At 32.7% G+C, this 26,813-nt stretch overlaps 5 protein-coding genes, 1 long non-coding RNA gene and 3 other non-coding genes across 10 annotated transcripts; 6 read left to right on the top strand and 3 right to left on the bottom strand.

Moving 5' to 3' along the window:
* Positions 1-1,524: 1,524 nt before the first annotated feature.
* Positions 1,525-6,195, bottom strand: LOC108464974 (phosphatidylinositol:ceramide inositolphosphotransferase 1-like). Of its 2 annotated transcripts, none has more exons than XM_017765274.2 (13): positions 5,690-6,195; positions 5,514-5,603; positions 4,731-4,817; positions 4,575-4,643; positions 4,411-4,491; positions 3,791-3,862; positions 3,647-3,707; positions 3,447-3,549; positions 3,158-3,253; positions 3,029-3,075; positions 2,824-2,951; positions 2,596-2,741; positions 1,525-1,872 (listed from the first exon to the last, which is right to left on the bottom strand). In XM_017765274.2, the coding sequence occupies exons 1-12, from the start codon at positions 5,720-5,722 to the stop codon at positions 2,676-2,678; spliced, it is 933 nt and encodes a 310-aa protein (XP_017620763.1). In that variant the 5' UTR covers positions 5,723-6,195; the 3' UTR covers positions 1,525-1,872; positions 2,596-2,675. The 2 variants fall into 2 exon arrangements, with proteins under 2 accessions (XP_017620763.1, XP_017620754.1); XM_017765265.2 differs by having other exon boundaries at positions 5,514-5,581.
* Positions 6,196-7,637: 1,442 nt separating this feature from the next.
* On the top strand, positions 7,638-8,391 carry LOC108466791 (copper transporter 4-like). The gene has a single exon (XM_017767157.2). The coding sequence runs from the start codon at positions 7,794-7,796 to the stop codon at positions 8,223-8,225; it is 432 nt and encodes a 143-aa protein (XP_017622646.1). The 5' UTR covers positions 7,638-7,793; the 3' UTR covers positions 8,226-8,391.
* A 3,804-nt stretch (positions 8,392-12,195) lies between these two features.
* Positions 12,196-15,295, top strand: LOC108465465 (rop guanine nucleotide exchange factor 7-like). Its single transcript, XM_017765789.2, has 7 exons — positions 12,196-12,779; positions 12,890-13,006; positions 13,496-13,650; positions 13,775-13,849; positions 13,921-14,214; positions 14,296-14,628; positions 14,710-15,295. The coding sequence occupies exons 1-7, from the start codon at positions 12,512-12,514 to the stop codon at positions 15,130-15,132; spliced, it is 1,665 nt and encodes a 554-aa protein (XP_017621278.1). The 5' UTR covers positions 12,196-12,511; the 3' UTR covers positions 15,133-15,295.
* Positions 15,296-15,857: 562 nt separating this feature from the next.
* TRNAS-AGA (transfer RNA serine (anticodon AGA)) lies at positions 15,858-15,939 on the bottom strand. The gene has a single exon. It is a non-coding gene; the product is annotated as a tRNA-Ser (tRNA).
* Positions 15,940-17,304: 1,365 nt separating this feature from the next.
* Positions 17,305-17,376, top strand: TRNAH-GUG (transfer RNA histidin (anticodon GUG)). The gene has a single exon. It is a non-coding gene; the product is annotated as a tRNA-His (tRNA).
* A 72-nt stretch (positions 17,377-17,448) lies between these two features.
* On the top strand, positions 17,449-17,520 carry TRNAH-GUG (transfer RNA histidin (anticodon GUG)). Its single transcript has one exon. It is a non-coding gene; the product is annotated as a tRNA-His (tRNA).
* A 1,507-nt stretch (positions 17,521-19,027) lies between these two features.
* Positions 19,028-19,288, top strand: LOC108461354 (dolichyl-diphosphooligosaccharide--protein glycosyltransferase subunit 4A). The gene has a single exon (XM_017761184.2). It carries the CDS (start codon positions 19,028-19,030, stop codon positions 19,136-19,138), a length of 111 nt encoding a protein of 36 aa, XP_017616673.1. The 3' UTR covers positions 19,139-19,288.
* LOC108466325 (uncharacterized) lies at positions 19,133-23,550 on the bottom strand. The gene is made up of 3 exons (XM_017766656.2): positions 23,014-23,550; positions 21,511-21,678; positions 19,133-21,416 (listed from the first exon to the last, which is right to left on the bottom strand). Exons 1-3 carry the CDS (start codon positions 23,548-23,550, stop codon positions 19,707-19,709), a joined length of 2,415 nt encoding a protein of 804 aa, XP_017622145.1. The 3' UTR covers positions 19,133-19,706.
* Positions 20,483-24,467, top strand: LOC128289397 (uncharacterized). The gene is made up of 5 exons (XR_008279051.1): positions 20,483-20,704; positions 20,798-20,935; positions 21,050-21,481; positions 22,493-23,731; positions 23,873-24,467. It is a non-coding gene; the product is annotated as an uncharacterized LOC128289397 (long non-coding RNA).
* The last annotated feature ends 2,346 nt before the right edge of the window (positions 24,468-26,813 follow it).

The raw sequence follows: 26,813 nt of genomic DNA, 5'->3' as shown, positions 1-26,813 counted from the left end.
GGTGACATAATTAATATCACCCACTTATTAGGGTTCAAGAGGACCCTTTTTTTGGTTATTCTTTTACATGAAAAAAAAAAAACCTAAAGGCCCGGCAATGCATGCAAAAGGAGAAAGTGGTCGTTATTACATGCAACAATGATGAAAGTTTGCACCTCCATTCCGCCCGAAAATTTATCGGATGAAATCTATTTTAAGTTAATTTGGATTGGAACAATTTAGATTTTTATATTTTAAAGTTATTTTAATTAGGGTTAATAAATTTGAGTTGTTAAATATTTATGATCTAATCAGGTTAAATCAAGTTGATTTTCGAATTTATATCAAAATTTACGGGATAAAAATGAGATAAACTAGTAGGACCAATTTTTCAGAGCTTAAATTGCGGCAGCATTGCTTTTGAGGGCATCAAACATTTTAACCTTAGCTTATAAGATTATGGAAGAAAAATGGGGCCTCTTTGCCGTCAATTTGTCGACATAAGCACCCTCCATAGAGAATCCCACATGGGCAAGCAACACTAGCTGTTGTACAGCACATATACTTGACATTTTTATTACATTGACAATTTATAAAGATAGATAACATATTTTTAAGTTAAATTATATTTGTAGTCACTTAATTATTAGTAAATTTATTTTTGATCATTCAATTATTTAATTTTTTTTTTTTTGGTCACTGGTTAACTAATGGTGGTAGCTTTTAAAATTGACTTAATAGCAACTTTAATTATCAAAATTTATAAATTATATAGATTTAGTTTTGATTATAACATAACCTTCAACATTTACACATTATGTAATTTAACTTTTTTAACCTTCAACATTTACACATTATATAATTTAACTTTTTTTCAGTTTTTTTTTGTAACATTGAAGGTTAATTTTAAAAGAACAAGAAACAATAAAAATTATTATATTGAATTTTGGGATGGTTTCAATTTTTATATATTTTTAATCAATTTAATTGATAATTTATTTTTTAAACTTTTTAGGTGAAAAAGTCGGAAAAAAACATCTTTTAGGGTCATGTATTTCCCAATGTCTTCATTTTTTATCAAACGATGATACTAGTTTTTCGAGATATGTGTAGCTTAGCGCTTACATTCTTATGTACCGATACCATTAAGATTCACTTTCTTTGTAAGCTTGCATATTAATAAATTCCAATTAATTGACCCCCAAAAATAGAGAATCAAGACCCAATATTTTGTTTTGTTGAGGTAATTTTTTTTCTCTCTTTTTCTAGTGATATTTTTCTATTTTTATGATATGGGTACTATTCATTGAATTGACATACTAGGTAAGCTCTATTCATACAGACACGCCGCTATTCTAGGTTTAATACGTGTTAAATGTTCTCATGCACATATAGATTCATAGGTAATAGGCTCGGCGAGCGAACTCTGCCTGCAAGCTCAATCTGAGACCTTGTAAGTTTGGGCAGATGCCGGTTCAAAACCTATCGGCCCAAACCCAGATGGAATTTGGATAGATGGTGATAATTATCCTAACAAGTTTCAAGTTTCTATTAGAGAGTGACAGTTTCTATTAAAGAGTGAAATGCTGTTAAAAAAACTGTGGAAGGTATATTAATTGGAACATTACAAGAAAAAGGGTTTACACAAGCAATAAAGACTAAGCAGCCTGGCTACGAAAAGAAGCCTTTCTCTTTCTTTCCATGTACATCATTGCCCCATTCAAAGGTATTGAAAAAGGGTAAGAATTGTAGACAAATGGTGGCTCCAGGGTATTGAAATCACCATAGCCATTTTAGTCACAGGAACCAGAGTTTTCAAAGCTTGGCCATAGTTCGTACCCCCTTTTGGGATTTAAGTTCTTTTGAGATTCAAGCACTTCTCACCTGCAAATCCTGTATTGAGAGAGACAACAATTATGTTCCAATCATTCACATTGAATTTGACATAATTCGATAGTATAATTTGATCCTCTACTATAAATAGGTCTAAATCAATATGATTGGGATTTTCTTTTACCATTATTTGGTCACAGTCAAGATAATGGAAAATTAAATCGAATGCTTAATGTTGTTTAAGAAAAAATTATTGTCATCACTTTAACAGCAACAACTACCTACTAAAACCAAATTATACCAAAATAAAGGGACCGAATCTCAAATTGCACCATGGTAGATGGACTAAAACCAAATAGTACCGTTAATTGTTGCAGTTAAAGAATAATTGAATTTTTTTTACTATTATTTCAACCAATAATAAATTTAGATGTTCAATGAATACTTAATGTTGTTTAAGAAAATTTACTGTCATCACTTTAACAATAACTACCTACTAAAAAGTAAAAACATTATAAAAATCGAGGGAACAATTTATGCCAAAATAAAGTAGAAGGACTAAATCTCAAATTTTGCCATGTTAGATGGACTAAAACCGTAATTAGACAAAAAAAGAGAACCAATATTTCAAAAGCTACAACAAATGAAAAAAAAAAGCTATCAACAAGAGAAAAGAAAGAACCAGCATGTACATGTTTGATGCTAATGATAGCTGATGATGGTTTTAAACCAAGAAATAGCAAGTACTGTTTTTTTCTTTTAAGAATTACAAATAAAGTTTACCATTTTTGGAAGAAGCCGAGCCTTTAAATCCAAGAACGATATGGTTTCAAAACAGTCCCCCATTATGGTGTACTGTTCATTTAAGTATCGACCTGGTTTATATTGACATCTTCCAGATTCTTGCCATTACTCTGAGATCTTGGCCTCTAAACAAATTTAGAAAACACTACCAATAAATACCAAGATATCCAAAGAGGGAAAAGAGTTAAACTGATAAAGTTACCGTACCCGATCAGCAGGGTTTACAGAATTCCCGTTCAAAAGCTTGTGATTCTCTTCTTTGGTCCAATTATCTTTATCTTTGGTGCTCAATGGTAACAAAAGAAGCGAACTTCCATTAGTTCTGTCGGACAATTCTGCAGTAAAATGTTAGTGTTAGAACCACTACCAAAATGCCATGACCAAAGTTAGATAAGATCGAAACATTTCTAACCTGGCAATTTCTTGTCTACGAAGAATACCACTAAATTAACAGTATACCTGCAGAAAACCCCGCCAAATTAAAACGAAGATGAAGTTTAGTTATGTATAAATAAAAAATTTTGGGAGTTTGCTTCATTACCAAGCGACAACTACGTCAACTGTGTAATGTTTGCGAGATGCTACAATCAAGAGACTTTGAATAACAGCTATCGACCAACCAAATTGCTTTATACATCTGCAATTGTACAAATGACATCGTTAGAAACCAATCAATTTGTTTACTCATATGCAATGTCTACAGAGCAAAGCTAGGATGATTAGTGCATTGATTATATACGAGAAAACCGATCAAACATACTTAGGCTACAACTACAGCCATACTTAGGATGACTCGTCCATTGATTAAATACGAACAAACCATGTTTTACCTTCGTGTGCCGTATTTCTGATAGGTGAGAACAAAGACGAGGGTGAAAATCATGTGTGATGAAAAAATCAAGTCACCACAGCCATATATTACACCTTGAGGAACTGCAAATTCGACAATCAAATGAGTATATGCTTAAAGAACATATCTATGTTTTTTAAAAACAATAAATCAAGAGTTCAACAAAAGAAAAATACAAACAATTAATTACGAGGACTTCTAGCACACCATCCGGTTCTGGCAATCTAGCAAGCTTTGAACCCTGCAACAAACACAAGTTATTTACTAAAACAATAAAACCAATCCGTTTCATTTGTTACATTAACCCCCAGAGAACAAATATACCGGTCGGCAATGGTAATTTGGACCGGGAAGCTGAGTAGAATAGAAAGTGAAAATTCGGAGAGTCTGAGAAACCTGCAACAAATAAATAAATGAAACAAACAACTATTAAGTAAAATTACAGAGGAAATGCTAAAGGCTTCTGATTTATCAAGATTTGCACCAAATTAGTATAGATGAACAACTTCAGCATTGAGTTCAATTTTTACTGGACCGGTCATTGATGAAAGTGGTACTTCCAATCGATAGACAAGGATGAAGACAAAGGGGGGCAAGCAGTGGCCTTGGTCCCCCAAAATGGTAGATTTTCCATTTAGTCCCTTAAATTTTTATGAAATTACATCTTAGTAAATTTGCGCTTTGGCCCCCCAATAATTTATGATTCATTTCTAGCCCCCCTAAAGCAATTTTCTAGCTTCGTCCCTGTGGATAGAAACCTTTGGTCAAAGATAAAAAGGGTTTTGTACCAACAATGCTGAAGTTGATTCTCACTCAAACATGGTAACATAAATTGGCAAAATATGAAAAGCAAAGAACCTTAAAACTGCTTTATTGAAGGAACCTATGGTGGGTGCATATTTATGATCAGAACAAAAGAGAAAGACTAATGCATTAGCACTTACAACTAAATATGCTAGCACCCTGCACCAAATTTGAACCGTATAGAACTTTTTGACCTTGAAAACAAAAGGATGGAAAGTCCACTGCAAATAACAATTCATGCATTAGAAGTGGAAACAAAAACGATGCTACAAAAAAATGAAACTAATGAGGAATATAACTTTACCAAGAAAAATGATAGAAAGACAAACATGAACACTGTCTCGCTAACATAGACTTTATCTTGTCCAAGCTCCTAAATTTACAAGAAAATTAAGTATATGAAACTTGTACATCATGGAGATATAAGCAAAAGGGAAAAACAGAAGAAACGTGTACTTACTGGAAGAAGAAAGAATCCAAGATCCTGTAGTGTCGGTCCAGGCCGGTGTAGATAATGAACTCCTCGAGCGGCTACACCATGTATGTACTTCAGAGAGCAAAATGCACATTTCAGTACCAAAATAAAAAGGCCAGATATGACTATAATTAAGTATACTTGAACTTTGTAATGCATAAACACACACTAAACAATCTCAAATGACCCTGAAATTCTTTCGAAAAAGAGAGTAAAAGTAACAACTTAAACCCTAATTCAAATGCTACATTTCAGTACCAAAACAGAAGGCCAGAAAATGAACATAATTAAGTATACTTGAACTTTGTAACACAAAAACACACCCTAAACAAACTCGAATGACCTGAAATTCTTTCGAGAAACAGCATAAAAGTAATACCTTAAACCCTAATCCAAATGCTACATTTCAAAACCAAAACAAAGGCACATAAACACACACTAAACAATCTCGAATGACCCGAAATTCTTTCGAGAAACAACATAAAAGTAACAACTTAAACCCTCAAATGCTAGATTTCATACCAAAACAAAAGGCCAGAAAATGACTAATTAAAGTATTACTTGAACTTTGCAACACACAAACACACATTTAACAATCTCAAATGACCCAAAATTCTTTCGAGAAACAGCATAAAAGTAACACCTTCAACCCTAATTCAAATGCTAAAACAATGCCATAAGCTTAGATTTCTCTAAGTATTACAATTCACTATATACAAATCTCTTCATAAAATCAAGCATCTATTAAAAAAAATGCAGAAAATGAACCTGAAAAACGAAACCGGCAATAATGTATTTCCAATTGTCTATAAAAAGATTGCTCTCTGCACTTGTTTCTGCACAAATTCTCTTCCATAACTACAAATAATTTTTTAAAAAATACCAAATCAAAAACCCTGAAAAAACCTCATGTAGAACGAACCATAACAAACACAGACACCCACCTTTGAAGCTTCGCGACCAATGTAAAGCGTCATCTTTTAATCGTTTACCAATCAGTTCCATAGTACTTCAAAACCACCCAATTCTGATCAACATCATTTAAAAACCAAATTAAAGTCCTCAAAAAAAAATTTTAAACAAATGGTTATCTTATTATTCTCTTTCTCTGCTTCCTTCAATGTAGCCGATTCTTGAAATGATCAAAGACTCGGCGATTTACGATCAAGAACAAAAACCCAAAAGGAAGAACAAAGAAAGAGAATCAAAGGAATGGGAAATGGGTTGGTATTAAAGGTCTTTCTTCTCCTCGGGTTTTGATATAAATGAAATGGAAAATTTTTGTTTCTTTTTTTTTCATTTTTTTTTGCTAAAAATGGCAACAATTAAGAGAAAAATGGAACAATAAAACAGCGAGGGTAACACGGAGAAGCCGTTCAGAAGGGGTTTTTTTTAACAATTAGCCCAAACACCCGTAGCAGCTAGCAAGTTGAGTTGTATTTAGAAACTTTACTGTATTAAGGTTAGGGATGACTTTGTAAACTAAATAATATTTGGGGTTAATTTAGGTGAACTTATTTAGGGCTTAAAATTTTAGGACATTTCGGTTACTTTTTTTAGTTTTGTTTTGTTGGATTTAATTTTAGGTTTAGGTGGTTTTAGATTGCAATGTTGGGATTATTTTAGGTTTTTATTCTGATCTCGGCTTCGAGTTATTTTGGGTTTGAATTATTTTAATTTTGATTGGTTTTAAATTTTGATAATTTTAGATTAAAATTGTCTCTTTTTTTTTTTGTCAAAATTGAGTTGGAATGAGTGGATACGTGTTAAGTAGTTGGAGTTTTAGGTTCGGGACAAAATAATTAAGTCTAATGATGATAAAACAAGATTAGACGAGGAGAAAATATACGCATGCATACATGTTGGTTATACTTAAAAGCTCTGACCGAATTAATGTCAAGAGTTAATCAGTTAACAATTTAGTTGGGAAATAAATAAAAAGTTATTATTTTCACAAAGTTAATTATATTATTAAGAGGGTGCTTTAATCTTTTTTCATATTTTATATGAAAATTAATGATAATTACACCTGATCATGGATCGGGTCATTTAGCCTGATTGAAAAGTGGAAGGGTTTGAAAAGAAATATAGGTTCGAAAAATAAGCTTGGACAAAAAAATAATAGCAAAATTAACAATGAAACAAAAATTATACAATATCCAAACAACAACAAAAAAAAATAGTAACAATATAATAGCGAAATAGTAGCAAAACAATAACAAAACACAGCAGCAAAACAATAGAAACAACATCAATTTTTTTTTTTGCAAGTTTGGGCCGAACTCAAGCCAAAAAAAAACTTACCTGAGGCCTAACCCATTAAAAAAATGAGTATTATTTTTAATCAAACCTTCCCATTTTGCGAACGAACCTTCGGATTAGGCCAAGTCTAGTTCAACTCTCCCCATATGCAATTTTTTAAAAAATAAAAAAGAACAAAGTACTATTAAATAATAGTAGAGGTATAAGCTTAATAGGAACTGAATTTATCGAACCCATTAACACCTCTAAGGGTGTGTTTAGTATTGCTTCTAAAAAGTACTTTGTTGAACAAATTTAGTTACTTTTTAAGAGAAACAAATATTACGATGATTTTGAAAAAGTTTAATTTCTCCCTTAAAATTTTAATTAAACCTCCTTAATTTTTTTAAAATTCTCATTAATCTAAAAATATTAATTATACCCTTGATTTTAAAAAAATCATTAAATTCCTAAATTTTTTTTTTAAAATTTAATAGTCCCTCATCCACTTTATTGAAGATGGCATTTAATAAAGCCAAAACAATTTTCCTAAAACAAAACTCAGAAGGCCAGAACAGAGTAATAGGACTCAAAATAAAGCTAAAGTGTATATATTATATATGGAAAAAGAGGGAATAAATTCTGAAAATCTCTGCTGTAGCAGTTCATTCGGTCCGTGTGAACTTGGAAAATGCCAGTTCCATGTTGGGATTGCTTTCAAATGAGTTTTTCAGGAGATTCCAATTCACTTCTCTTTAAAATCCCATCACAGTTGTATTCAAAATCCCATAAAAAACTAGTACGAAGATGGCGAACATGGTCGAAACCACGTCGGCTTGGAACACGACGGGCCTGCACGTTCACCGGAAATCCTTGCTACACATGAGTTTCTATTGGGGTCATAAATCCGAAATCCTTTTCTCAGGTTGGCCCGGTTGTAATTCGGGCATGTACGCATTAGCCTTGATCTTGGTATTTGCACTAGCCATGGTCGTGGAATGGCTCTCTTATTGCAGCATCATCAAGCCCGGAGCTAATAAAGTCGCCGCCGGGTTCTTCCAGACAGCGATGCACACAGTGCGAGCCGGGTTGAGTTACATGGTGATGTTGGCTGTCATGTCGTTTAACGGCGGAGTCTTTCTTGCTGCCGTTTTCGGACATGCGATCGGGTTCTTGGTTTTCGGGAGTAAAGCTTTTAGAAAAGCTGAAAAAGTGCCTGACCTTCCTCCTAGGAAGTAGGGAAACGAAATGATAAGTTTATTTTCGAGTGTGTTTTATGGTTCATGTTTCGGATTCGTTACGGATTGTATAAGTTTCACTTTGAGTTGATAGGTTAAGGGCATAAGATATCTTAAATTTTGAGTTTTGCACTCGCATTTATTAAATAAAGTATTATTTTTTAAAATTAATTTAGTCGGCTTTAAATTAAATGTCAATGTAAAGTCAAAAATATATAAATATTTTAAAGCAAAAATTGAGGATTACAGTGAAAAAAAACTTGACTAAAATAATATTTTAATTTAAGGATTTAATTGAAATGTTTCAAAATTTAGGATTAACATAAAATTTGCTTCATAAGTTAGGGCCATAATGAAGTAGTTGAAATTTCATAGGTGTTATTATTATTTTAATCTCTTTATCATTTAGCATAATTGAGCCCTTTTATTTTTTCTATAATGTTATTAGTATATTTAATTTAGTACTTTAATATTGTGCCACATCATCACTTTTTTATTATAAAATTATAGTTTTTAGGTTATAATATAGCACGATATCAGAGTGCCACATCATCACATAGACCAAAACTAAGAAAACTATCAAATTCTATAACTAACGTGGACCAAAAAGAGTTGTTAAGTTCAAGAGCTAAATGTTGCGTTACACTTTTTCTATTTTACCTTAAATAAGACATGTATTAGTAAAAATACCATGAAGCCTTTATATTAAGAGTCAGATTACATTTTACACTTTCTACTAAATTATATACAAGTTAGTCCCTATATTTAACAAACTAGTCCTTCTATTAAAATTTCATCCATTTCAACTGTTCCCTGTACGCCAATCTGAGGTACATGTGACACGCTACGTGTCACTATTTTGTTATGTTGTCAACCAAGCTAGTATTCAATAGTACAAATGGATTAATTTAACATACATGGATTAATTTATCCTTTTTCTTAGTGAAGGGGACAAAATACAATCTAACTTTTAATACATTAACTTTTTGATATACTAAGACCCAAAACAGCTTGACAATCAAGTTTTTTTTTTTTTCTTTTTTAATCCCTCTAATGACTTTTCAAATTAGAAATCAACATCAACCAAATTCTAAAATATAATTTTTGTTGGACCAACCGCATTAACCAAAGAGAAGTGACCACAAGATTCTAAAGCCTTACAAGGAAAGTTAGAAAAAGGCTAAGTGGTGTAGATGTATGTTAAACAAAGGGATTTCATTAGATAAATAATTATGAGACCTTAAACTTCAAATTTCAATGTCATTTTTCCCAATCATTCTCAATGTTAGTTGTGAGGAAAATTTATTTTGATTTTGTCTTAATTCTCAAATCAATCCTTAAAAGAAGTTGTTTTCCAACTTGGGTTTTCACTTTTGTACGCAAAGAAAGGAACAACATAAATTAATGAATTATTTGAAATATTGATAGTATATAATTCTATATATAGTTTCGTTAAGACCTATTCATGGATCGGGTTACTCGTTTAGGCTCGTCTGAAATTTGGGAGAATTCGAGTAAAAATATTAAGTCCGAAAAATGGATTTGGGTAAAAAAATTTAGGCCCTTTTAAGCCCGACCATTTTTTAAGTTTATAATACTTTATATTTTGTTATTTTTATACATTATGTAATTAGAACACATTAAAAAAATAAAGTTATACTAAATATATAATATTGCTATAGTGTAAACATTAAAATAATATTAACATTACTATATAAAAATTTCAATAAATAAAAATTGTATTCAATTATTGAATATTAAAATAATATAATAGAAATATATATTTAAAAAATTAAAAATAATATGGGTGGGCCTTAAATGGGCTTAGGTTTAGTCTTTTGCAAAAATGAGTAAGTTTAGGCAAACTTTTAAGCACATATTTTGGACCAGACCGAGCTTGGGCAAGCATAAAGTGTGTTAATATTATGTTTAAGACTAGCCGGATTCGACTCATGAACACCTCTAGTTTCATTTAATTAAGAAAAAAGGTAACAAAAATTAGAAGTCATAATTGAATTATAAATTATTGAAAATTGACCTATCCATGAGTTGAGTGGACTGCTTGGTCTTATCAAACCAACTCAACTTGGGTCAAGCTTGGACAAAAAGTCTTTGTGTTCGAGTTGATCCAACCCTATCCAAACTAAATTTAAGTAATTTTTAATTATAAAAATATATAAATATTAATGTAAGACAATATTTTTGAGCAAGTAGAACTTGAACCCGAGCCTGAGAATTTTTTTAAAAATCAACCTTCAGTCTAGCCTGACTCACGAGCACCATCTACCATATAATTTTTTTTAAAAAAATTTCAAGGACTTAACAATAAATTTACCAATTTTGAACCAAACCCTCTACATTCCCCTTTGCCTTTGGCCTATCATTAAATTTATTTTTAAAATCAATTTATATGACTCATTAAATTTATTTTTAAAATCAATTTATATGACTTCATTTATTTTTGGTTACAAAAAGGAAGTTGAATTGCAATGTTCAATAGAAAAAACTAAAAACAGACTTATTTAGCATTTATCTTTTAGGATTACATCATGCATCCTCACAGGTGGTCAAGCAAATATAAGCAATCCCATTTTACGTCTCCGAACCTCCTTACTTATAGTATCAACTACTATATTTGTTGTTCTTGACATAAATCGAAGTTTAACATACTAATTTTTCAGCATCCAATTACAGATCTCTAACTCCAGCGAAAAGTTTCCCCCTCTCTCATTCCCTAGTATTAAATCCACCAATATTTTACTGTAACTCTCAATAACCAATCAGCTCACCATTACTCTCATACCAATCTTTACTTTTTAATAGCATATCAAGGTTTATGATTATGAATACATTAAATTTAAATATTAAATTAAACATCTTTTATGAAAAAATCAAAATTTGACAAATTTGATTTGAATTTGAAAAAAAAGAAGATTCCTAATTGTCAAATTTCAAATGCCAAAGGGGATATTTGCATGAATGACCATACAAAAGTGGAAAATAACATACATAAGCATCATAAAGTGAAAATTATTCTTACTTTACATGTTTTGAATTTTGAAATTATTTTTCTTTTTAAATTCAAGATAGCCATGAAAAAGGGTTGTCAAGTAACTTCAAGAACTGGCAATAAAGCAAAAAAATAAAAATAAAAAAAAAATGAAAGATTTAAACTTTAAAAATGGTAGACATAATGGATAGGATCCGTCGGCTACACGACTTCCCATTACCTTACTTTTTCATTGATTTTAAAAAATCCAAAAAAAAAATTTTAAATTTGGAAACTTGGGAGGTCTTTAGATGTTTTGGTCTAATTATTGTTTTAGTCCCTAGGTGAAATTTGCATTTAATCCTTTAATTTGATATAATTTGGTTTTACTACTTTTATTATAATGTTATTAGTAGAGTCAAATCGAAAATATTATTAGGTGTTGCCCCTAAACTGATTATGTGAATTTTCTTCTTTCGAACAATTTTGACATTCGATTGACATGTAAATTTATTGTTGGATGAACATTGTTAATTGGATTTACACTAATTGTGTGATCGAATAATAGTAAATAGGGCAAAACTAGAATTTTTAGGGGTCGAAATCGAATTATAAATTTTATAAGAGTCAAAATACAATTTTACCATTGTATTAGCTTATAACTTTATAGCCTTTAAAATGACTAAATTAAAATTTTATTATTTTTAAAAGGTTAAAATAAAATTTTACTATGTATTAACTTATAATTATACGAGATTAAATCCTACCTGCCCTTGACAGTAAACAAATCTACATCATCAATTTAACAACAATTAATGATAACAATATAAAATAGAGGACCAAATAACAATGTCAAATTAAGACAAAGAAATTATATCTAAAATTTTAGTATAATAGAAGGACTAAATAAAAAATTAGACCAATAGTTTTATCATGAGTTATCATGCCATAAGATAACAAAGACTCCCACTTTTTTGTCACAATATAAAGGAAAAATAAAACCCATACCAAAATTCTCTTCATTTATTTATTGTTTTTAACTTCCAATTTGCCCCATTGAAGCAGACATGGTTACAACCTTACGGATGGATATTTCACCCACCAACAACAAATAGTTCCACCCAACACCACATTATCACCAACAACAGCATTGCCAGTTCAAGCCTTGTTTGTCTTCACCAAAGCCTAAAGCTGACAGCTATTGGGTTTCAAAATCTGTTACCAGCTTGTGTTGCAGAGACATAGACACAAACAGCTCTTGCTTGCAGAGGCTAAAGCATAGTGGCAATAAAGCTGAAATGGAGGACTTGGTTGAAAAAAAACGAAGCTTTGTAGATAAAAATGAAAACTTCGTTGAAAATGGTGTGCAATTGGGTACATCTGCAGTGTTGCTTGAAGACAAGGGTTGTGAAAGTAGTTCAAGTTCTGATATTTTGACAGCAGAAACAAAGAGCAACAAAGAACACAGTGACAGTAGTTCCTGCTCCACTTCTAGTTGTAGTGAAGATGCAAAGGAGACCCCATTGGATGATACAAAATTAAAGAAACAAAGCTCCACAATTTCAGGTAAAGAGTGTATTTATGTATGTATATATGTATGTGTGTGTGTGTGTGTGGCCGTCATTTTACTTGCTTGAATCATTATGCTAATGTGTCTGGTTTTAATGGGTTTTTAGAGATTGGATTGATGAAGGAAAGATTTGCTAAATTGTTGCTTGGTGAAGATATGTCTGGTTGTGGAAATGGTGTTTGCACAGCTTTGGCTATTTCAAATGCCATCACCAATCTTTGTGGTATGCTATTGCTAACAATGGTTTCTTTCTTTGGGTAAAATAAGTTGGTAGTAACTCAATTATTAGTAATTTTATTTTTACCCTATTATTTATTAGCATTTAAAATTGGCATAATAGTAACTTTAACCCACAATATTTATAAATTATGTCAATTTAGTCTTAGTTCTAAAAGATTTTTACAATATAAGTAATCGTTGAGGTTAAATTTTTTAAAATCAAGACTAAATTGACACATTGTATAAATATTAAGGGTTAAAGTTACTCTAATGCCAATTTTAAAAGTTGTCATCATTAGCCGGTTGGTGATCAAAAAAGAAATATATCAAATAGTCAGGTGACATTCTGTAACTTTTCATCATAGTTAGGTAACTAAAAAAGAAATTTACTAATAATTAGGTGACTACTAATGCAATTTATCCTTTTTTTTAATCAAAATTTCAATGTGAGCATTTGTTTTATGATTTGGTATTGGCTGATTTAACTTTGTAGCCACCTTATTTGGGCAAATGTGGAGGCTAGAACCGGTTCCGGCCGAGAAGAAATCGATGTGGCGACGAGAGATCGAATGGCTTCTTTGTGTTAGTGATCACATTGTTGAATTGGTACCTTCATTTCAGACTTTTCCTGATGGAACTAAGCTTGAGGTAAAAGCTAGATAAGCGAACATGTTTTTATTCGGTATCGATGCAATGCGATTGAGAAAATTGGACAACATGCTCCCCAAGCAATTCGAATGCCATTGACACCAAAATCACCTGTGATTTTCAGGTCATGACTTGTAGGCCTCGATCGGATCTTTACGTTAACCTCCCTGCATTGAGAAAATTGGACAAAATGCTTCTTGTAAGATCGTTTGGTTCTCGTTTCGGTGCGATAATGATTTGGTTTTGTTGATATGAACAACATTGTTGCAGGAAATACTGGATAGCTTTGTCGATACCGAGTTTTGGTATGTTGATCAAGGGATAGTAGCCCCGGAAGGTGATGGATTGATGAACTGTTTCGGAAAAGCCCTTCAACGACAAGAGGAAAAATGGTGGCTTCCCGTACCTCGAGTACCTCCAGGAGGCCTCGATGATAGTTCACGAAAGAAATTGCAACATAAACGGGATTGCACGAACCAGATACTAAAAGCTGCAATGGCTATCAACAATGTTAGTCTTGCTGATATTGAAGTCCCCGAATCGTATTTGGAAGCACTTCCAAAGGTAATAAGTTTTTGGGTTTACGCTTTCTCGGGCGTTTTGATTACTTGGTTGTTAAGTTTTCTTGTTCCAAATGTGTTTCAGAATGGTCGAGCCAGTTTAGGTGATGTCATTTATCGACATATTTCATCAGATATGTTTACACCCGAATGTCTTCTCGATTGCCTTAATTTGTCCTCCGAACATCAAGCGATAGAGATTGCCAACCGAGTGGAGGCCTCGATGTATTTATGGCGTAAAAGGCCTGTCAACAATGCAGCCCGGTCGAGTTGGGAATTGGTCAAGGACTTGATGGTTGATGTAGACAAGAGAGACATACTCGCGGACCGAGCTGAGAGCCTCCTCCTTTGCTTGAAGCAAAGGTTCCCCGGTCTTCCTCAGACCACGTTAGACATGGCCAAAATTCAATACAACAAGGTATGTTTCGATAAATCCCGATAACAACATTCGTTCTCACCAAGCTTGTAGTTACAAAAAGTCGTTAACGTTGTTGATTAGGATGTTGGGAAATCGATTCTAGAAAGCTACTCGAGAGTGTTGGAGAGCCTTGCGCATAACATTGTTGCACGTATCGACGACCTGCTCTACATAGATGACTTAACGAAACATTCGGAGCAATTCTCTTCGCTGTTACGAGCCGGTTTAATAGGTCCGAAGAGTGTCTCAAGCACTCCTTACAGAACAACATTTACCACCCCGAACTTTTCACCGGCACAGCTAGCTAGCCCCGCGAGGGGGGACAGATCATCATTTTCCACAAGCAACAAAATCGCACATCGCAGCACGGGTGCGAAGAAGGTCTTGACGGATTATCTTAGTATCGATTTAAGCACGAAAGAATCAGGTTCAAGCACTTATCAAGAAACATCGGTATCGTCTGAACATCGAAATGAGGAGCCGGTTCCAGAGAAAGAGCAGTGAGATTGGAACCCGATTTTCGGCGAAAACTGTTGTTTCAGTCGAATCTATTTGGTAGGAATAGGGAGATGCTTGAGAATGTTTCAACATTCACACATTTGTGTAATTTGTATCCTTAGTAGATATTTAAAAATAAATAAAGAGCTTGTAATTTTTGGTCCCTGAACTTGGTAACTAAGTTCAGTTTGGTATTTTTACTTTTTCTTTTAGTCTATTTTGATACTTGAACTTGACAATTAAGTCCATTTTGATCCCTAGACTAGAAAATTATAAATTTTGATGATGTAGTGTCACATCATTACTTGAAAATTTAAAAATTTAGATAAATATGATAATGTGGTCAAATTTTAAAATGCCACATTCAGTGTTTTAATAACTACATTGCATGATTGAAAATGTTAAACCCCCTGTTCCCAATTCAACTAGTTCGATCAGTTCAGCTGTCAGGCAAACAATAATTAAATAAATAATTAAAATTTTATAAAAATTTAAAAAATAAAAATAAAGAAATTATTAAATCGAGTCAACCTGTTCAATTGTCGATTTTTGTCTTGAATTTTTTTATTTTTTATCAATTTCAAGCAATTTTTGAGTTAATTGGCTCAACCCTTTTGTTCAAACCATTATATTGATCAGTTCTCGGTCGATTTGTCCAATTCGGTCTTGTTCTAATAACACTAGTCATATCATCAAATCTTGACAAAATCCAAGTTTAGAGGCCAGAAAACCGTGAGCAGCAGGATTCAAACCTGCGCGGGCAAAGCCCACATGATTTCTAGTCATGCCCGATAACCACTCCGGCGCACCCACTCCAATTTGTTGATAGAATTTCGTTAACTTTAATTTTTACTATAATTTATTTTGACTAGATTTGGATGAAATGAGGTAAAAGTACCATGGAGACTATGAAATGAGGTAAAAGTACCATGGAGACTCATAAACTAAGAGTCAAATTGCATTTTACCCCCTATATAGAAAAGTGGGCAAACCGATCCTTCTATTAAAAATTTCATCTATTTCTACTGTTAAAAACTAGTCTTTATACATCTACATTAGATACACATGGCACGCCACATGTCATAGTTTGGTTATTTCGTTAGCCACGCTAGTTTTTAACAGTACAAATAGATGAATTTTAAAATTTGCTCATTAATTTAATGTATAAGGACTCATTTGCCCATTTTTGTGTAGAATGAAAAAATGCAATCTGACTCATTTCCATAATACTTTTACCATGAAATGATTTTTGGTAAGTAAACATCGATACAAATCATTTTAAGTTCAAATTAATTTGGATTCGAACCAATTAAGATTCAAGTTGAATGAATTTAGTTATTATTTTATGATAAAATCAAATTAGATTGAGTTCGAGTTCAAATTAATTAGAATTAAGTTTTGAAAGTTGAGAAAAGTTTACAAATCTAAATATTATTATAAGATTTTTAGATTAAACCAATACCATATATTTTTTCTAAGACTCTATGATATGTCATCAATATTTAATTTATTATAAAGTAAAATTGATGTTTTATAAAATAATATCTCAAAACACTTATTTAATATTTTTGCTAAATAAAGAAAAATATATGTATAACACAAGTTTTAAAATTGTTTACATATTATAATAAGTCATTTTAATATTAATGAAGTAAATATTGTTTTTCTTAATATTATAAAAGAGGTTAATAATAATGATGATGGAGAGGCTAGAAGAAGTTACTTATAACATAGTTGTTAGTGATACACAAGGTAAAAAGGTTGAATGAGAGATCATGATTAACATAGTTTGTTAGTGATAAATAATGATACAAAGTTATTAAAATTTAGAGAGAATATTTTAAAAGAACAAAATTAATTACTTGACATAATAAGTAGTTATCAAGAATAAAAATATCTTTTAAAAAGAATCGCAAGTAATATAAATTACAAGATTAACAAATTAATCACTAGGTAAACGGATGTGCTAACATATCCAATCAAACAACCCAAAGAATCAATATAAATATTTCAATTACAACTATTTCTTCTCTACATAACTTATTTACATGCTTAAAGCTCTTGTTATTTTATTGCTCCAATAAAGCTCTTTGCAAACTTAAATATTGAATGTCAAAGCACTTTGTTGAAAATAACATAACATCATAATAGTTATACAATGACTATGCTTGTCAACTTGTGGCTGTAGTTTAGTGGTAAGAATTCCACGTTGTGGCCGTGGAGACCTGGGCTCGAATCCCAGCAGCCACAAATATTTTTTTATTTAATATGTTCTGGTTAATTCAGATATTACTCCTTTACTTTTCAAAACTTTAACAAGTTGTGGCTGTAGTTTAGTGGTAAGAATTCCACGTTGTGGCCATGGAGACCTGGGCTCGAATCCCAGCAGCCACACTGTATTTTTTGTTCTTTAAATGTTTGGTTAATTTTAGCTATTAGTCCCTTTACTTTTCAAATTTTAATATTTTAGTTCTCATAATTGTTAAATTCATTAAGATGTGTGATGCCATATCAGCTAATATTTTTTATATATTACTCAGTAGAAATTTGGATTTAATTGCTTCTGTTTGGTCAGGATTAGAATTTAAAATTTAAAAAGTATAGCACTAAAATTGATCAAATTAAAGTATAGGGACTAAACTTACAATATTTGAAATATATAGGGACTAATATAAGAATTGAACCATATGTTTTTGCTGCAAGACGACCTCGTTTATAGGCCAACCCTGAACTGTCGCCCAGTTTTGTTTAAAACACTGCCAATACTTGCGCGTTTCTAGTATTGTGAGTGACCATTTGGGAATTTTCAGATTCGTCTTTTCTTCATTACCTTTTAAGCTCTCATCGTAAGTGTTCTAAATTCTGCCATTAAATCTGTTCTTTTTTTAGCTACTAATTTTTCATAATCACCGAGTTTTAACTTTTAGAACTGAATTCTTGGTTCCACTATGGTGTTGTTCGAGAAAGATTTAATCTTCTTTTCCTGCTGATCATCCATGACTGATCTATTATTGCTTCTTAAGAAATTTTAGTTCGTGGTTTATTTTTTGCTTGAGCTTCCAGTTTTATGCTTTGATCGGAATAGTGGATGTGTTGGCCTAGGAATGATAACAGTTTGGATATCTGCAATTTCCGTGAACTTCATATTCGAATTCGATTTTGAATTTGAATCTGAGACTGCAAATCTGCTTTAAAACCTAAATCCTTATTTTTCCGTATTAAATTTGAATATTACTATCCGAAAATTAATTAAATTATCAATCAAATATCCAAATCCGTTAAGTATATGAAGATAGTGAGTGTAGAAAGTTTTTAGAATAAAATTTTTAATATGTAAAGTGGATAATGGATTTAGATGTCTGAATTTGTTATCTACAAAAGTAAAGCAGATTCGGATCAGTAATATTCACAGCTGCTTCGAATCTTATGCAGATAGTAATTAAATATCCAAATCCAAATATTACTTGAATATATAGAAAGCAAGTCAGATATTCACAAATATTCGTATCCACACCTTCGATTGTCATCTCTAGGTTGGCCTCACTATGTTCCAAGAAAGTCTTGAATTTGAGTGTGGCAGTTTAACTCATCATTTGGGTTTTAACTCAATCGTTGGAAGCAATCATTATTTGATTAAGTGTGTTAGTACTGTTTTTATCAGAGTAGTTTAATTTTATAATTAGTTTTAATGTTGCGATTGGGAAATTTGCTGTTTCTAGTATGCCTTTCTGGTTAGTGATATAGAAAAGAGTAAAGTGTTATTCACAAACTACTGTTTTTATTTCTGGTTGTTGGTGTTTTCTTTCTTTACTCCATTTGGCTGCAAGATATGCCCTATGAAATGAGAAAGATTATGTTCCGAAACTGATTTATCCTGTTATTTTTGCTTGTAATGTTTCAGATGATTGACGATCAAGACCTTGGTTTCTTCGCAAGTTTCCTTGGAATCTTCATTTTTGTTCTGGTTATAGCGTATCATTTTGTGATGGCGGACCCGAAATATGAAAACTAATGAAGATTTTGCATTTTTTTTAAAAGTGTCTGCAATGGACATTTAGATGATTAGCTTTTGTAGACCGACTTGTTTTGAAAATAGAGACAAATCATTGTTGTTGAAAACCTTTGACAAATTGTGGCTATAAATGTCATCTTATTGTTGAAATTTGTTTGAGAAATATTTTTATTCTTTACATTCGTAAGTGCTTTAGCAGCAACTAGTGGAAATGAATTCCCTACACAAATACTTTAAACGTATAGCAGCACCGCATTGTGTTGGAGCTGAAAGAGGGGGTGGCATTTCAACTGAGGATAGTCAATCACTTGATCCATACTATCCTGAATATAGCCTTGCCGGATTGGATAAGTCCCGAAAAATTTTTGCAAATTGCATTGAAACCTCCTTGATACATATATACATAGGCTTTGAAAAGGCCTAGTTCACATATTCACTTCTGTTGTCTCTTTTATCTAGTTGCAGAGAAAAATGAAATTGAACCAGAGGTTGCCAATAGCTGGGTCACCGTTGAGGCTTCCTCGTATAGCTTGCAATTTGACAGGTTTAGTGTGATTTTGTATTTTTATCATGTGGCATGAAGCTTGGATAACAGTTCAGGAAAATTTACATGCCTTGTTGGATTCTCCCATTTCAGTAGTTCAGCTATTTCTTTCTCTGTTTCTGTGGCTTCTCTCTTCAAATCATTAAGACAGTAGCCTAGGCTGCTTAGACATAGAACCATTTGGCTCTTAAGCATCTCTTCGACTTCATTACACTCTGTCTTATCTGCCACTCTGATTGTATATTGAAGAAAACACTTTCCGATCTCAGAAATGCTGGTTTCTTCATACCCCAATCGTGTAGAGACATCTGCATTTGGTGATTTTCCCAACTCAAGGTCTTGGGATACACTTTCCATTTGCAACTGTTTTTCAATCTCTTCCAGAGACTTAACTAGTAATACCTTATCCAGGCATTTTGATAAAGAGCCTGTTTTGTCCACGAGATGTTCTAGGACATTCTTTATCTGTTCTTGGATCTCCTCCCAAGTGACTCCCAGCATCTGGGATGCTGCTGAGAGAAATCCAATTAGATGGATAGTAAAGTGTAGCAAATCTGTCATTTTGCAAATAGATATTAGAAGCTTATTGTAGCAACCACAATGAAATGGCAGGAACCAGAAATTTGGCTCCAATTCAGCTTCTGCAATGAAATTCTGCAGTTCCCTGACATGATATCTCAGCTGCTTCTGCTTTTCTCGCATTAATTCTCTCAAATTTTCTTTTTGATCAGTATGAAGACTTATTACCTTAAAGCAATCTTGAAGTGCTCTTAAGGTCCTAGAGAGTTCTGTTTTTGCTAGTGTTGCAGATCTTGAAGGATGGAACAGAATCTCCACTGCGACGAAGCATATTAATCCGATGGTAGCTTCTGCGGTTCTAGCAATTGCAAATTCACTTGGAGTGCCGTAGTTTTTCCTTCCCAATATCAGTGATGCCCCTATAACTGCTGCAATCCCACCAGCTTGGCCATACATGCGACTATGTCTCAGAAAACTGGTGAAAATGATCCAAGGAAGTAGAAGTAAGAACCTTAAATCTGTAAGCTTTTTAAAAATAAAGCAGCATAGTATTCCATATACTGATCCCATGGCTGTCCCCTGCGCACGGGCATTAGCCACCATAAATGTTGCTTGTCGCTCTGTTACGAAACTAATGGCAATTGTTAGTCCCGACCAGTATCCGTTCTCTTTGTTATATATCAAACCGAATAGCACAGCGAGACCTAGAGAAAGTGAGCACTTGATTGCGAAAAGTAAGTTTTCCCTGCGGAAACTCTGCATCTGTTTCACTCTACTTTTTCCTTGCTTCTTTGGCTGACTTGATTCTTGTATTTTAGCTTCCTCACCATTCTTTAAAATGCATGCAGGACCGTCTTGTAGGAGTTCCATACAATACAAGAAGAAGAAGGATGACAGATCTTCATGGTTTGTTGAAATGGCTTTTTGGGTCCACAAAGATCTGTCTGTATTTTCTCCCTTCATATCTGGAGTTGTTGCTGCATCAAAAGGCACGGAACGCATAGCTTGCTCAAGTTTTAGAGCAATCTGTTTCTTTTCAATTTGTAGAACATTTACGAGCTCTTCGTCCATCATCCTGACAGGGAAGGGAGTGCAATTGGTTAAGGCCCATTCCATCCCTTGAATCGGCATATCCATCTCTTTCAGTTTCTCTCCGGGATCTGAGCGCTTTGGTTTCAAGAATCTCAACCAAGGTTTCTCCCAAAGCATGCCTTCCTGTTAACAGAAAACACCTCGTCAATGTTACTTTCAAACAAAAGCTCAGACAGAGATTAGAAAAGGTTAGCTCTTTAACTGCTTTTTCACTTACATGTTTATCTTTGATACTTCCAATTAGCTTGGCTCCTGCTTTAGAGAGTAACCTTGCATCTGTTATTAAATTATGCGCTGCCATGTCGCCTTTTGCACAAAAAGCTTCCACTAAGAGATTAAACCTGTTTGAAGCATTCTCCGCATAGAATCTGCATATCTTTCTTACCTGTACATCCATATTAAGACCCGTCAATTCTAACTTGAACCCCAAAACTCGACCCAATTAATCCAAATCTAAGCCTGATATAACAATACAAACCTGTCTAAATGATCCTGTCTAAACCAAACCTAAAAAGACCCAAAACAAAAATGACTTGAAGCCGAGATGATTGAATCCAAAAAAGATGACTGGCAAACTCAAATGATTCAAGCCCAAAATGACCTAAAGTAAAACAAACTGAAACCAAAATGACCCAAAAATTTTAAAAACTGGAATGACTGATCTAAAAGCAACTTGACCTGTCCAATTGATAGGGCTATTCATAGTATTGGACTATATTCAGTTAAATTAGATACCCTGATTGAACTAAAGGCAATGTTGAATATTAAAACGAATAAGATTCATGAAAAGGGCTTAATCCTTCTTTAGTTTACTGATTAATTCCTAATATAGTCACTGGCTAACATGCCAAAGTGTGTTATCGAAGGGAGTGGAAGACACTTGATAAGTAAAATATCAGTTCAACTTTGAGCATGAAAGTTCAATGATATACCATTAAACGGAATGTGAGCAAACAATAGTCAAAACAAAAAGAATATAGATATTTGTCCAAAAAAGAATACAGAAAGATGTGTTAATTGTGCTGATCAGGTTAGTTTTGGATTTGATCAATTTAGGTTTTAAAATTTTCGGATTATTTTGTGTTCGGGTCAGTTTTGGATTTGGTGTGTTTTGGGTTTGAATTACTTTGAGTTTGGGTCATTTGGGTTTGCTAGTTAAGGTTTTCAGGTCGGATAATTTCAGATTTGGGTCATTTCAGGTTTTGTCATTCAGATTTGACACTCAAGCTTGGCGCATTTCAAGTTCTAGTTGGACAGATTCAAGTTGACTTTTTTATGATTAAATCAGGTTGGGTTGAGTTTTCAGATTTGGGCCAAAATTGAATGGTCTACATATGGATATACTCTCCCTTATGGCGGTATTAAGAATCTGATGCTTCATGATTTTTCTATTCTTCTGCTTCCCTGTTTATGCATTATGAAGGACCATGCTTTTCGATGTACCTTAACTTTCATGCTCTTAGTTTTAACAAAGAAAAGAAATTAACGTAATCCTCATCATCATCTTGTAGACAGAAGGAAAATGATTGGATATTTGATGAAAAGGTTTATTGGCATCTATTTTAGTGTTTTACAGCACTAGGTGAGGATGAACAACCATGAAACTTGACCCTAAACATTGCACTATTTCGTTATGCTTATGCAATACATAAATCTTGATGCAAAATAGATGCAGTCCCATGCAAAACAAAGCAAGTTCATATTCCAGCTCGGTACTTACCTCACGGTAGGCTAAGTGAGGGTACGGAAACAACATGGCTAGAATAGATGCCACGGCGCCAAGAGCTGTGCTTGCTGCGACATGAATCGGATGAATGATAATTCCAGTTTTTGCACCTTGAATAACTGCACCTACATAAATAATCACAGTCTGACCGAAGGCAATCCTCTTAGCCGTCAAATGCGTGGAACCAGGTAACGCGATCAGGAATGAACTAAGTGCCACTGCTACAGCAGCTAGTCCACAGTTGAACCTAGATGGTCCAATCAACCGGAGAATCAACATAGAAGGCAGTATTACTTGAATGCTGGCACATAGAACATGCCAACAACCTCGCAGGGCATCACCAAGTGTAGCATCCGAGACTATTAAGATAGTTGTCACATAGGAAAACGCAGGAAACGTTATGGTATGCCGGACAGATTCCGGCCCGTAGAGGGTAGTGCAACCCACTATGGAGCAAGCTAGCACAGTCCGCAAAGCAGATCCTAGGCGTAAACGCCATGGAGCTTGTGAGCTATCCATTGGTGCTTTCATTATGTAATTTAGGTCTGTCAAGAGTCTGAGATTGGTTGACGAGAGGCTTTATAGGAGAACAAAGACACACATGGTGGTATGCAATTGCAAGCCTGGGAAGATTAATGGAAGGATTATGATGTATTTTACATTATTGGAGTGAAAATGCTCAAGCCGGCAGTATTTCTTTGGCATCATAAAGGTGATTCGTTGTACTTTTTGTATTTTTTTTAACTTAGCCATCGAAAGTCATTGTCAGTTTAGGCAAACCGTTGGAGATTCTGCATGGATTATGGTTAAAAAATATTGCTAATCTTTCCCTTTTTTTGGGTGTAAACTCCAGGTATATCCCGAGTTACGTTGGACTCGAGACTAACATTTATTGGACCAGGAGCATATACGGTAAAACCCTTCTATCAAGTGCCTTTTTTTGAGGGATAATTTTTTTATTTCGGTACAAGTACCATGAAAATTTTTGTACTAAGAGTTAGATTATATTTTATCTCCTTTACTCACAAAATAGGTAAATTAATCTATATATGTTAGATCAAAGAGCAAACCCGACATTGATCATTCTACGGTTAAAAACTAACATAGCTTATAGAATAACCAAATTCACGTGATATATCACATGTATTTCATTCTTACATAGATCAATTTTTAACAGTATTAGTTTGCTCTTTAATCAATATATAGGGATTAATTTGTTTATTTTTTCAATAAAAAAGATAAAATACAATATAACTCCTAATACAAAGATCTTTATGATATTTTTACCTCGTTCATCGAATTTTTACTCTTTATTCCTTTTAATTTTTACTACCAAATATAGAAATCCGGAATTGTCACTGTTCTACTTGTTTTTGTCCTACATTCCAAAATCCCACATTTTTTTGGAACATTTTTCAACAATAATTTCCATATTAGATTTTATAAAACGACCTTTTCTTATTTTGGATTATTACGTGGAGTTTTTAACTCTATAAAGCAGAGTATAAATGAATAATTGATGACATACATGTGTTGACTCATTTTTAATTTGTTCTTTTCTTGGCCAAATCATTTTTAATTTGTTTAATAAATAATTATATGATTCTTTGGCTGTTGATTTTCTCAATTCAATAAGTTAAAAAAATCTTCATGTGTATTTAATTAATATTTTTAAAATAAAAATTAAAGAAATGAGACATATATGATAATTTTTTATTTTACATGCATGTTTGTTTTCTAAATTTATTTGTCAAGATTTTAGTTTTTGATTAGTTAACTTTAAAAAGTTATAAAATTATCGTTAAATTATTCAGAAGTTTTCATTTAAGTTATGGATTATTAAAACTGTTGTTGTTTGGTCTTCTTTATTTGCACATTTTGCAATGATCGAAAACTCTCATTCATTTTCTCATCTATAGTTCAATTTTTTTCATAAAACAATTTTAAATGTAACGATTCTGCAAATCAAAATCCAAACTATTTTCTTTTTCGATTATCAACATTTACAGTCAAATTGACTTGGATCTAAGATATGTTTTTTTGCTCGTTGATAAGTATTGATCTATTGTACCGATCATCAAATCGTTGTTTATAGCTTGCTGACTTGAATTTTTTCTATAAAAAAATATTAACAGTCTAGTGATTTAAATGAATAAAAACCTTCGAATAGTTTAATAATTATTTTGTAACATTCTAAAGCTGAGTGATCAAAACGCAAATTTACTAATAATTTAATGATTTTGAGTATAATTTACCTTTTTTTTTTTTTTATAAACTTGGATATCATTTTGGATTAAAATTCACTAATCAAAACAAAATTCAAATTGTTTGATGTTATTTATCTCCTAATTCTTAGGTTATAAATGATAGTTCCATAAAATCTTTCAAGATGAAAAGAATACGAATTTTCCAATCACCATCTTGCATTTGGAATAAGTTCCTCCTTTCCCTTCCATTCCACATGTTGAAATGGGTGCAATTGAGGGAATTTTGAAAGAGACCAGAACCAGAATCTAACAAGTTGTAATCCAACGACCCCGAATAAGTCTTAGTATTTTATCGTTATTTTATGATTTTGATTCTTTTACGAAACCCTCCTCCTAACCCTTATCGCAGCTGGTTCATATCTGAAAGATGAGCGGTCACATTCAGGCCACATCTTCTACGTCCTTGTTATAGGATACATGACCGAATGTGACATCATAATTTTCCCGGAAAATTTTGTATCCTCCCTAGAATCACCCAATTTTTGTTCTGCAGTTCAAAAATTACTGTATCATAAATCAACAACCATGGAAAAAGAGAGTAAATTTATTAGGTTGGTAACTTTCATAGTTGAGTGATGATTTTATTATTTTTTATAGTTGGGTGATAAAAGATGAAATTTATTATAATTGAGTGATTACGAAATCAATCTGGTAAAGTCAATTCAAGTTTTAAAATTGTTGACAATTGGTCGGGTTCGAACCTCGCCTAGAGCGAGACGCTCACGTCCCCTTGGTGAGTGGCAATACACCCATGTATGGTCCAGGTGCTCGGCTTTGTGAACCAAGTCCTCCAAGTAGTCGCTCACAGCACACTATCTCTCAGCAGAGCATGGGAGACAATCTTCTCGGAAGGATAATACTTTCAGTTGTTAAGGGATCAGGTCGATTTCCTAACAGACAACACTTCGAAGATTTCTCGCTCAACAAAAAGATTAGTCATTTTCGATTTAGGTTGTTTTGAATTCGAATAATTTGTAATTACCAATTGACATTTTCTTAATCAGGTCATTTTGGATTTCTTACCTTGATCATTTCGAATTATATTGTTATTTGTTTAAATTAATTTTAAATTCGAATTTAAATTTGAATTTTTTAGTTTGATGCATAATTGATGAATCTAGTATTAATATACGCCATTCCCATTGATATTTTAATAAGTGGAGTCTAAGATCTCCCTCTTCCTTACGGTAAAGGAAACTGGGAAAGCAAGAGTGTTGGATTTATGGTTGCCATTGATACAAACAGCTTAATATGATTCCACTTGCAATGGCAATTTAATTCGTGGCTTAAGCTATCAATTTTACATTGACAAAGTCCATTCTCCAAGCTTAGTCACTCTCCATCAAGTCTCTTTAATGCAAAAGCAAACTTGGCATTTCACTTATAATTTTTTTTTGTTAAATTTAATGATTTTTATTCAAACACTTAAATTAAAAGAAAAATAGATTTAAACGTGTTCGAACCCATATCCTCTTAATTGTTGCAATGGCAACAGTGCCAACTAAGTTTAAATCAGTTGAAACTCTA

The sequence above is a fragment of the Gossypium arboreum genome, chromosome 2, assembly GCF_025698485.1.
Source record: "Gossypium arboreum isolate Shixiya-1 chromosome 2, ASM2569848v2, whole genome shotgun sequence".
Taxonomy (NCBI): Eukaryota; Viridiplantae; Streptophyta; class Magnoliopsida; order Malvales; family Malvaceae; genus Gossypium; species Gossypium arboreum.
Note: the sequence above shows the minus strand (reverse complement) of the source record. Positions and strands in the feature narration are given on the sequence as shown.

Coding starts and splice junctions, on each gene's coding strand:
- LOC108464974 (XM_017765265.2), bottom strand. CDS start 5,750: ATGGAACTGATTGGTAAACGATTAAAAGATGACGCTTTACATTGGTCG. Junction 3,550..3,646: donor AGAAGTCCTCGTAATTAATT/GTTTGTATTTTT, acceptor TCGAATTTGCAG/TTCCTCAAGGTGTAATATAT. Junction 3,254..3,446: donor CAGAAATACGGCACACGAAG/GTAAAACATGGT, acceptor GTACAATTGCAG/ATGTATAAAGCAATTTGGTT.
- LOC108466791 (XM_017767157.2), top strand. CDS start 7,794: ATGGCGAACATGGTCGAAACCACGTCGGCTTGGAACACGACGGGCCTG.
- LOC108465465 (XM_017765789.2), top strand. CDS start 12,512: ATGGAGGACTTGGTTGAAAAAAAACGAAGCTTTGTAGATAAAAATGAA. Junction 13,007..13,495: donor TGCCATCACCAATCTTTGTG/GTATGCTATTGC, acceptor TTAACTTTGTAG/CCACCTTATTTGGGCAAATG. Junction 14,629..14,709: donor CCAAAATTCAATACAACAAG/GTATGTTTCGAT, acceptor GTTGTTGATTAG/GATGTTGGGAAATCGATTCT.
- LOC108461354 (XM_017761184.2), top strand. CDS start 19,028: ATGATTGACGATCAAGACCTTGGTTTCTTCGCAAGTTTCCTTGGAATC.
- LOC108466325 (XM_017766656.2), bottom strand. CDS start 23,550: ATGAAAGCACCAATGGATAGCTCACAAGCTCCATGGCGTTTACGCCTA. Junction 21,679..23,013: donor CTCACTTAGCCTACCGTGAG/GTAAGTACCGAG, acceptor ATGGATGTACAG/GTAAGAAAGATATGCAGATT. Junction 21,417..21,510: donor GAAGTATCAAAGATAAACAT/GTAAGTGAAAAA, acceptor TTCTGTTAACAG/GAAGGCATGCTTTGGGAGAA.